The sequence below is a fragment of the Sinocyclocheilus anshuiensis genome, unplaced genomic scaffold, assembly GCF_001515605.1.
Source record: "Sinocyclocheilus anshuiensis isolate Anshui unplaced genomic scaffold, SAMN03320099.WGS_v1.1 scaffold1590, whole genome shotgun sequence".
In the NCBI taxonomy this organism is placed as follows: domain Eukaryota; kingdom Metazoa; phylum Chordata; class Actinopteri; order Cypriniformes; family Cyprinidae; genus Sinocyclocheilus; species Sinocyclocheilus anshuiensis.
The window spans coordinates 55,941-66,687 of NW_015547720.1; the positions used below are offsets into that span (position 1 = coordinate 55,941).

The following is a 10,747-nucleotide window of genomic DNA, read 5'->3' on the forward strand; positions in this document are numbered from 1 at the left end:
GGGGGCGAGGCCATGCTGCGCTGCTTTAGAGAAGAGGAAGAGAAAACTAGAGGTGCAGGTAAAAATCTGTTCATATATGAATCACGATTCTGTCTTCTAACGATTCTAATGGATTCACAAGTTTCAAAATCAATGTTCAAAAGCAGCGGTTCTTAATACTGTTCCTCGCTTCTCTCTCTTTCGCTCTCATTCAGCTCAGCTCCAAAAATGAACTGTTACAATTATACACTTATTTTCACATAGCTATGAGAAGTGTTATACATGGACGTGCGTGCAGTTGCCGTACTGTATTAAAGCTTTAATCAGGATAAAACCGTATATTAAAAGCTAACATAAGCAGAAGCATTTACACACAACAGCATATGTAGAAGAATGAGACAACAACAAACAAAAAACACAGGCCTACCATTAAAAGCCATGCTTGCACAGGTTCTGCACGATCCTCTTCAATAATATCCTCTGCTTCTCAATCAGGCTCAAACTGATAAGCGATATTAACGACGCCGTTGTTTACAATACAACCAGAGAACATGCCGCTGAGGTGAGGGGCGGGATGTTTAGACGCACACTAGAGGCGGTTTAGCCAATCACAACATTGCCTATTTCTGAGGGCGGGGCTTCTTAAAAACAGGAAAAGATCAGCCCGTTTCTCAGAGAAGGGACAGAGTGGTGTGGAATAAAGGTAAATTATGTGAAAAATTATGCGTTTTTTAAAAAACTAAGCATTAACACATGTTAGACTGCACCCCATAAACACAATCAAGCATAGAAAAAAAACAGTCAACCACCCCTTTAAGAATCGATATCAGTTCATTAAAACGAAGACAGATCAAAAAAGAGAAATCAATACTGTCAACCCAGCCCTAATATTATTTACTCTTACTTAGATTGTAGATATCTAGCTTACTTGCTACCAAGTGCCTCTTGGCATCTTAAATGACACTAACCTTGCAAATTTGACCAAATATGGTGATTGCAACCAGCTCGTTTCTGTGCACAGATGCATCCGACGGTCAATAACCAGACTGTGGCCCTGCAATCTGAGCCTGAGACGAGAAACTGTCACTGGAACCTATGTGTGATGTTCATCAGCTCACATCTACAAAACATGCCATATAAAAATATCTGAACAGCTGTGGTCTTCACGTGCCAGAGGGACACCAGCCACATCTGCATGCATCTAATCGGCTGTCAGATAACGAGCGGACAACTGTGATTTTCTGCTCGTTGTGCAGGACTCTTATCTCTTCACGAGTGGCTTCTCTCATAACAGAGGTCATTTCATTTTATAATCTTGCTCCTTTAAAAACAGGCTGATCATCTGTCATGCAGTGACTGGAAGGAAGGTGAACCGTGACTGATGTGTGTGTGCAACTCGCATTACACAACTTAAGACACTTGCTGCATGCACAAACACTCAAGAACGCATAAGGCCAACAAACATCCATGCATCCACACACTTTGACTACAAATAAGCACTCAAACTCTAAATACAAATAACACTGCGTGCATGAATATTTACACTCAAGCATGTTACACAGAAAACCATGCATGAGCATGCACACACATCAAGCACTCAAACCCATGCACTTTTGTGCGTGTACACAAGCACACAAACAAACACTATGCATAAACAAATAAGCATGCATGCATGCATAAATACAGACAAAAAATAATTTAAACACACACATACTCGTACAAACCCATGCACATTCGTACACACAGAAACACACACATATATACATGTACATGCAACCGCACGCACACTTGAGCAATGACAGCTCGAGCACAACTGCCTTGTCAACTGCTTAAAACAGCAAGAGCAGAGTCTGTCCTTCACCAACCCTTCTCATCTAACATGTCCAAATCTGTTCTCCCTCATATGAAGTTTGCAAAGACACACATGAATGAGTTTAATAATCAGAGATGCTTTATAAGCTCAGTTTGTTTAATAGTCACATGAGATGAACCGCCACGCCATCGGCGAATGTACACGAGACTCATGTAGAACTCATATAAAGGATTTTTTTAAAACATATACTCACTTATCATGCTATACGCACGGCTTTTCCCCCGCTCGTCTCGGTTAGTCCATTAACGAGCTGAAATAACTGAACACACGCGAGTCCTTCAACAGTACTTTCACACACTTCAGTCTAACATGGAGCGAGTTAGGATTTCTGATTGACAGCGGCACGGGCCAGTGGCGGAGGAGGATATAAAACCCACAGTCGCGTCCACAAATAGCAGCCAATCAAATGGCCCCGTAGGCGGGACTTCACGGTTTCCACTAGCGAGGTAGACTGTGTCTGTTGTAACCATAGACATATAAATACCTAGACTCCTCATTGGCCGCTTTGAGCCGTTGCTGCGATACGTCTGGACAGGCTTTCTTCAGCTTTCCTTAACGCTTGCGTGGTCCTGTTTGCAATTGGCTAAAAAGGAAAAAAAAAAATATATAATAAATCCACAGATTTATGATAAGCTATGAAATCCTTATAATCAAGTGATGATAAACTTACTCTTTGTAAATAAGTAAGGTTAGTGAAATTAAAGAGAGATGATTTAGCTCCATCCCTAATCCTGACGACGTTGACGTGCGGTGGAGCGGCCAATGAGGAGTCTAGGTATTTATTATGTCTATGGTTGTAACTACTGTTAAATGTATTCAGTAATGTGTCATGCGTAATTCATGACGGGATTGTGTGCTAAATTAGATTATATAAGTACATACATTTAATTTTGAAATATTTGAAAAACTAAAAATGCATAGCCTACCTATAAGTCAAACGACGGTTGAAAATGTATACAAATAATTACAAAAATAGCATTGCAGCTCCTTACAAATAATACTATGGTCAGGGGTGTAGCGTATGCAGGGTATGCACGTGATCGGAACCTTGGAGCGGGTTCGTGAATCATTTGATTCAGATCTGGACTTCGGAGCGTGAATCATTAGATTCAGAGTGGGTTTGCGAATCGAGCATTTCACAGATAATTTGATTCAGATCCGGACTTCGGAGCGAATATTTGTGAATCATTCAGATTGGGGTTTCGGAGCAGGTTCACGAATCATTCAGATCGGGGTTTCGAAGTGGGTTCACGAATCATTCAGATCGGAGTTTCGAAGTGGGTTCACGAATCATTCAGATCGGGGTTTTGGAGCGGGTTCGCGAATCATTATTCTGATCCGGACTTCGGAGAGTGTTTCACAAATCATTTGATTCAGATCAGGTCTTCGGAGCGCATATCGCGAATTATATGATTAAGATCGGAACTTCAAAGCGTGTTGCCAATCATTTGATTTAGATCGGAACTTCGGAGCGAATATTTGTGAATCACTCAGATCGGGGTTTGGGAGCGGATTCACGAATCATTCAGATCGGGGTTTCGAAGCGGGTTCACGAATCATTCAGATCGGGGTTTCGGAGCGGGTTCACGAATCATTCAGATCGGGGTTTCGGAGCGGGTTCACGAATCATTCAGATCGGTGTTTTGGAGCGGGTTCACGAATCATTCAGATCGGGGTTTCGGAGCGGGTTCACGAATCATTCAGATCGGGGTTTCGGAGTGGGTTCACAAATCATTATTCTGATCCGGACTTCGGAGAGTGTTTCATGAATCATTTGATTCAGATCAGGTCTTCGGAGCGCATATCGCAAATCATTTTATTTAAATTGGAACTTTGGAGCGGGTTCGTACATCTTTTGTTTCAGATCGGGACTTCGGAGCGCGAATCATTTGATTCAGAGTGGGTTCGCGAAACTTTTGATTCAGAGTGCGTATTGCGATCATTTGATGTAGATTGGAAATTCGGAAAGGGTTCGTGAATCTTCTGATTCAGATTGGGACTTCGGAGCGGGTTGTCGAATCATTCAGATCGTGGCTTAGGAGTGAGTTCGCGAATCATTCAGATCGGGTTTCAAAGAGGGTACGCGAATCATTCAGATCGGGGCTTCGAAGCGGGTTCACGAATCATTCAGATCAGGGCTTTGGAGTGGGTTCACAAATCTTTATGCTGATCCAGACTTCTGAGAGCATTTCATGAATCATTTGATTCAGATCAGTTCTTCGGAGCGTGTATCGCAAATCATTTTATTTAAACCGGAACTTTGGAGCGGGTTCGTACATCTTTTGTTTCAGATCGGGACTTCGGAGCATGAATCATTTGATTCAGAGTGGGTTCGTGAAACTTTTGATTCAGATCAGGACTTCGGAGTGTGCATCGCAATCATTTGATGTAGATCGGAAATTCTGAAAGGGTCCGTAAATCTTCTGAAAGGGTCCGTAAATCTTCTGATTCAGATTTGGACTTCGCAGCGGGTTCGCGAATCATTCAGATCGGGCTTTGAAGCAGGTTCACGAATCATTCAGATCAGGGCTTCGAAGCAGGTTCGCGGATCATTCAGATCGGGCTTCAAAGCGGGTTCACGAATCATTCAGATCAGGGCTTCGAAGCAGGTTCGAGAATCATTCAGATCGGGGCTTCGAAGCAGGTTCGCGAATCATTCAGATCAGGGCTTCAAAGCGGGTTCGCGAATCATTCAGATCGGGGCTTTGAAGCGGGTTCGCGAATCATTCAGATCAGGGCTTCGAAGCAGGTTCGAGAATCATTCAGATCGGGGCTTCGAAGCAGGTTCGCGAATCATTCAGATCAGGGCTTCAAAGCGGGTTCGCGAATCATTCAGATCGGGGCTTTGAAGCGGGTTCGCGAATCATTCAGATCAGGGCTTCAAAGCGGGTTCGCGAATCATTCAGATTGGGGCTTTGAAGTGGGTTCACGAATTATTCAGATCAGGGCTTCGAAGCAGGTTCGAGAATCATTCAGATCGGGGCTTAGAAGCAGGTTCGCGAATCATTCAGATCAGGGCTTCAAAGCGGGTTCGCGAATCATTCAGATAGGGCTTTGAAGCGGGTTAGCGAATCATTCAGATTGGGACTTCGGAGCGGGTTTGCAAATCATTCAGATCAGGGCTTCAAAGCGGGTTCGCGAATCATTATTCTGATCCAGACTTCGGAGAACATTTCACAAATCATTTGATTCAGATCAGGACTTCGGCGTGCGTATCACGATCATTTGATGTAGATCGGAAATTCGGAAAGGGTTCGTGAATCTTCTGATTTGAGATTAGGACTTCGGAGCGGGTTCACGAATCATTCAGATCGTGGTTTCGGAGCGAGTTCACGAATCATTCAGATCGGGCTTCAAAGCGGGTTCGTGAATCATTCAGATCGGGGCTTCGGAGTGGGCTCGCGAATCATAATTCTGATCCGGACTTCAGAAAGCATTTCACAAATCATTTGATTCAGATCAGGACTTCGGAGCACGTTTTGCGAATCATTTTATTTAAATCGGAACTTTGGAGCGGGTTCGCAAAACTTTTGATTCAGATCGGGACTTCGGAGCGTGTATCGCGATCATTTGATGTAGATCGGAAATTCGTAAAGGGTTCGTGAATCTTCTGATTCAGATTAGGACTTCGGAGCGGGTTTGATTTAGTTGCAGTAAATTTTAAAATAATCATCAACATACCATATTTAACTTTTATATCTTATGTGCTAAAACAAAACGTATCTACAAAATAATACACTTTAAACATTTAGAAAATAATTAATGAAAAGGTTAATGAACAGGTGCAATCATTCTAAAATAATTCAATTATTCAATTTGCAAAATATAAACCAGTAGAAAAAAATGTTACAAAGGCAAAGTGTTCAAGATTTAAGATCAGTATTCATATTCACACTCATTTTCACATTAGGAGGACTGATTCTGACATATGCAAGTGCTTTCATAAACTAAAATACTAAAATACACATAAGTAAATACACCAAAGGACACAAATAATAACAAATCCCTTCATTATGCTTTCCAATGTTAAACTATTCGTTCTCAAACGGGTGTTTTAATATCATCAAGACACTAAAATTAGTTAAAATGACATTTTTTCTTATTAAGTCTTATTAAGTCATTTATATTTTAAATCAGATGATACTGGACAAATATAGATCTTTAATAATGTTTAAATACTGAAAACAGATCATAGTCCTTCATTAGCCAAGACATATTATTTATTACTAGCGCTACAGCTCTGGTCAGGTTTTATGTACTTTACATACACGTTATGTTTTTTATAATATAATTCTAATATTATTTTATGTATATTTGTACTGCTATTGTGTTTATCTACTGTATATATTTGCTGCTGCAACACTGCAATTTCCCACTTTTGGAATAAAATAACGTCTTCTGTTCAGAGGCGGAGAGTAGTGAAGTATTTTGAATTCACTCAAGTAAATTAAAAAAGTATCTGTAGTGTTTTTCTTTGGAAAACTTTACTTCACTTCATTCCGAAGCATAATGTCATACTTTTTACTGCACTTCATTTCATAAATAAAAGCTGTTGTTTGTTTTACCTTTAATACTTAAGAACATTAAAAATGAAGTACTTTCTTGTACTCAAGTAAATCTTTGAATTACTTTTACTTGAGTACAAGTAAGAAAGTAACAGATTTCTAATGTGATTAAGCATTACATGACATTTAATCTGAAACGTAGTGCAGTAAACGTACAATATTATGCTTAGGAATGTTGTGCAGTAAAGTTTTCTAAAGAAAAACACTCTGATGAAGTACAGACACAGAGTAAAAATACTTCACTACTGTCCGCCTCTGCGTCTGTTCATGGTTTAACATTATAAAATCCTTCACATTTGCTATTAGCTCACATTAAGAGACAAAGTCAGTTCACGGTGTGATTCCAGAGAGCAATGCGGCCTCATTGAGGAGATTTCCAGCCTCTTTCCTGTACTTCGGACTCAGTTCTTTGGCTCTCCGAGCCTCTCTGAGGTTTGCCCGCAGGTTGTCCAGCAGCCTCTTCTGCTCCTGGTGTCTGGATTCAGCATCTTCGATCTGACGGATCATGCTGTCCTCGGCTCTCAGAAGCGAGTCGATCATTTCGTGGAGTTTGGTGCTGACGGAGATGACGGATTTGGCGGCTCGGCTCAGCTCGGGGGGATTCAGATCAGGACTTCGGAGCACGTTTTGCGAATCATTTTATTTAAATCGGAACTTTGGAGCGGGTTCGCAAAACTTTTGATTCAGATCGGGACTTCGGAGCGTGTATCGCGATCATTTGATGTAGATCGGAAATTCGTAAAGGGTTCGTGAATCTTCTGATTCAGATTAGGACTTCGGAGCGGGTTTGATTTAGTTGCAGTAAATTTTAAAATAATCATCAACATACCATATTTAACTTTTATATCTTATGTGCTAAAACAAAACGTATCTACAAAATAATACACTTTAAACATTTAGAAAATAATTAATGAAAAGGTTAATGAACAGGTGCAATCATTCTAAAATAATTCAATTATTCAATTTGCAAAATATAAACCAGTAGAAAAAAATGTTACAAAGGCAAAGTGTTCAAGATTTAAGATCAGTATTCATATTCACACTCATTTTCACATTAGGAGGACTGATTCTGACATATGCAAGTGCTTTCATAAACTAAAATACTAAAATACACATAAGTAAATACACCAAAGGACACAAATAATAACAAATCCCTTCATTATGCTTTCCAATGTTAAACTATTCGTTCTCAAACGGGTGTTTTAATATCATCAAGACACTAAAATTAGTTAAAATGACATTTTTTCTTATTAAGTCTTATTAAGTCATTTATATTTTAAATCAGATGATACTGGACAAATATAGATCTTTAATAATGTTTAAATACTGAAAACAGATCATAGTCCTTCATTAGCCAAGACATATTATTTATTACTAGCGCTACAGCTCTGGTCAGGTTTTATGTACTTTACATACACGTTATGTTTTTTATAATATAATTCTAATATTATTTTATGTATATTTGTACTGCTATTGTGTTTATCTACTGTATATATTTGCTGCTGCAACACTGCAATTTCCCACTTTTGGAATAAAATAACGTCTTCTGTTCAGAGGCGGAGAGTAGTGAAGTATTTTTAATTCACTCAAGTAAATTTAAAAAGTATCTGTAGTGTTTTTCTTTGGAAAACTTTACTTCACTTCATTCCGAAGCATAATGTCCTACTTTTTACTGCACTTCATTTCATAAATAAAAGCTGTTGTTTGTTTTACCTTTAATACTTAAGAACATTAAAAATGAAGTACTTTCTTGTACTCAAGTAAATCTTTGAATTACTTTTACTTGAGTACAAGTAAGAAAGTAACAGATTTCTAATGTGATTAAGCATTACATGACATTTAATCTGAAACGTAGTGCAGTAAACGTACAATATTATGCTTAGGAATGTTGTGCAGTAAAGTTTTCTAAAGAAAAACACTCTGATGAAGTACAGACACAGAGTAAAAATACTTCACTACTGTCCGCCTCTGCGTCTGTTCATGGTTTAACATTATAAAATCCTTCACATTTGCTATTAGCTCACATTAAGAGACAAAGTCAGTTCACGGTGTGATTCCAGAGAGCAATGCGGCCTCATTGAGGAGATTTCCAGCCTCTTTCCTGTACTTCGGACTCAGTTCTTTGGCTCTCCGAGCCTCTCTGAGGTTTGCCCGCAGGTTGTCCAGCAGCCTCTTCTGCTCCTGGTGTCTGGATTCAGCATCTTCGATCTGACGGATCATGCTGTCCTCGGCTCTCAGAAGCGAGTCGATCATTTCGTGGAGTTTGGTGCTGACGGAGATGACGGATTTGGCGGCTCGGCTCAGCTCGGTGACGTTCTCTTGCGTCCGCTTCAGTTCGCTGGGGATTTCGGCCTCTGATCTCACCATCAGACTGAAGTCATATCCTTTAACCTCCAGACTGATGTGGCAGAGCTCTGACGGAGGGAAAATGAGACCGAGAAATGATGAGGGCACTCCATATGCATGGAAATAACTGTGCAGGATGTGGCTTATAACTGAAGGGTACATAGAGTAAGTATCAGGTATGATGATGAATTCATTTCTGAATGACTAACTGCAATAAATGATCCGATGCATAATCGTACTGAACACATCTGCCATAAAAACTAAATAATTACACAACCATGCATCTTTAAAAAAAATCTGATTTGCAATCATTTGATAATGCATAATTCAAAAATATCTAAAGTTTTTCCCAAAATAAGATTTTTCTAATTATATGTATCAGCTTTAATACATTTATTAAAATAACAAAAGCAGTTAAATGTCAACATTTCAATTTTAATGACAAAAAGACGCATTCAAAATGTACTTACAATCTGCAAAGGAGTGGAAATATATGTTCAAATACTGTTATTTTAGGTACTATTATAGTTTTTGTTAATATTTTTAATGAGATATTTTCATATTTTCTGCTCCCATGTTAATTTTAGTTCATGTTTTTGTGATTTTGCTGTGTGTTTTGACATTTTTATCAGTTTCTGTTGTTTTTAAATGTCTATAGTTTTTGTTTTTATTTTAGTTCTGGTTATTTTAGTACAAGTTCAACAAAATGAAAATGAAAATGAGAAATGTTGCCTTGTTAACTAGCTGAAATTAAATAAGCTTAATGTTTGATATTTTATTTCAGTTAACATTAATTTTATTTTAATACATTATTTTTTTGGGTTTTAGTTTTAGTTACTAAAATAAAATTAACTGAAATAAAATATCAAAAATGTTAACTGAAATAAAATATCAAAAATTAAGCTTATTTACTATAATAACTCTGGTTCAAATACTCCACTTATTGTCAAAAAACTCTGTTTGGATGTAGTAAAACACCCATAGATGTAGCAGAAAACATCAGGCTCATGTTTGCATTTTCTATTGTCACTATTCTAACCTTAAAATCAGAATTATGCATAAAATAATGTCATATGTGTGAAAACGGGCTCATCTGTGTTTGGAAATCTGGCTCAGATTCAGACAGGAATCATGTAATTGTGGCATTTTTCTGCTGATTAAGTGATAACACAAGATTTCTTCACCTTACAAATGGCTGTCGAAAGCAAAAATGTTACGAAATGCACATATTTTGTGAGAAAGTGTGACCCGCTAGAGCAAAATCAGCACCAGAAAATTTGTAAGAAACAAGTACAGGATTTCATTCAGCATATATAATGCAAGGCTTGATATGATACTAGATAAACATATTTACAAAACAATTAAAGTGCCATTTATATGGTAGTCTGAGGTACTATAGGACACACGAGAAATGAAATCACACGCATCCAAAACATGATTCTGAATGACTAATTACATTCAAAGTTGCAGTCAACATAAACCTTATGTGCAATTTCTATCCTTTTTATGCATCATATTAATCCTAGATGGACTCTGTTTGTAATGGTCCATTATAAGTAAAGGGTTTTGCTTGAATAGCTTGTGTGCAGGCGTCGCTCGGGCAGACTGTGCCCTCTGCAGGCCGTGACTCACGTGTGAAGATCTTACCATGTTTCTCCTGGATTTTCCTCAGGCATTCAGACAGACTGTCATTTATTGGACAGTGATAGCGGCTTGCAAGAGTCTGAAGCTTGTTCTTCATTGATGCATAGTGTTCCTGCTGTTTGTTGAAGGTTTCTGCAACATCAGTGAATCGCTCATCGAGACCAGGAACACCAACACAACGAGCAGTAAAACTGCCATGATCTACATCTGCTGGAGGATAAACACACAGATAAACAGACAGAACGACAGACAGAACGACAGATAGAACGATAGAACGATAGATAGATAGATAGAACGATAGATAGATAGATAGATAGACAGACAGACAGACAGACAGACA

General features: G+C 38.6%; 2 protein-coding genes across 3 annotated transcripts in view; both read right to left on the reverse strand.

The window, feature by feature from the left end:
- The window catches only part of LOC107704216 (hyccin-like), a 57,145-nt gene extending 54,968 nt beyond the window's left edge, over positions 1 to 2,177 (reverse strand). The window contains exon 1 of the mRNA XM_016507102.1: positions 2,046 to 2,177. The gene's annotated coding sequence lies outside the window, so the exon portion shown is untranslated. The remainder of the gene's footprint in view (positions 1 to 2,045) is intronic.
- A 6,055-nt stretch (positions 2,178 to 8,232) lies between these two features.
- LOC107704220 (uncharacterized) overlaps positions 8,233 to 10,747 on the reverse strand; it is a 4,261-nt gene continuing 1,746 nt past the window's right edge. Inside the window, exons 3-4 of one of the 2 annotated variants that reach the window (XM_016507106.1) lie at positions 10,411 to 10,539; positions 8,233 to 8,831 (exon numbers count right to left, since the gene is read on the reverse strand). In XM_016507106.1, the coding sequence (XP_016362592.1) occupies positions 8,461 to 8,831; positions 10,411 to 10,539 (500 nt within the window). In that variant the 3' untranslated portion in view covers positions 8,233 to 8,460. Of the gene's footprint in view, positions 8,832 to 10,410; positions 10,609 to 10,747 lie in introns of both variants that reach the window. The other variant, XM_016507105.1, reaches the window with a different exon arrangement.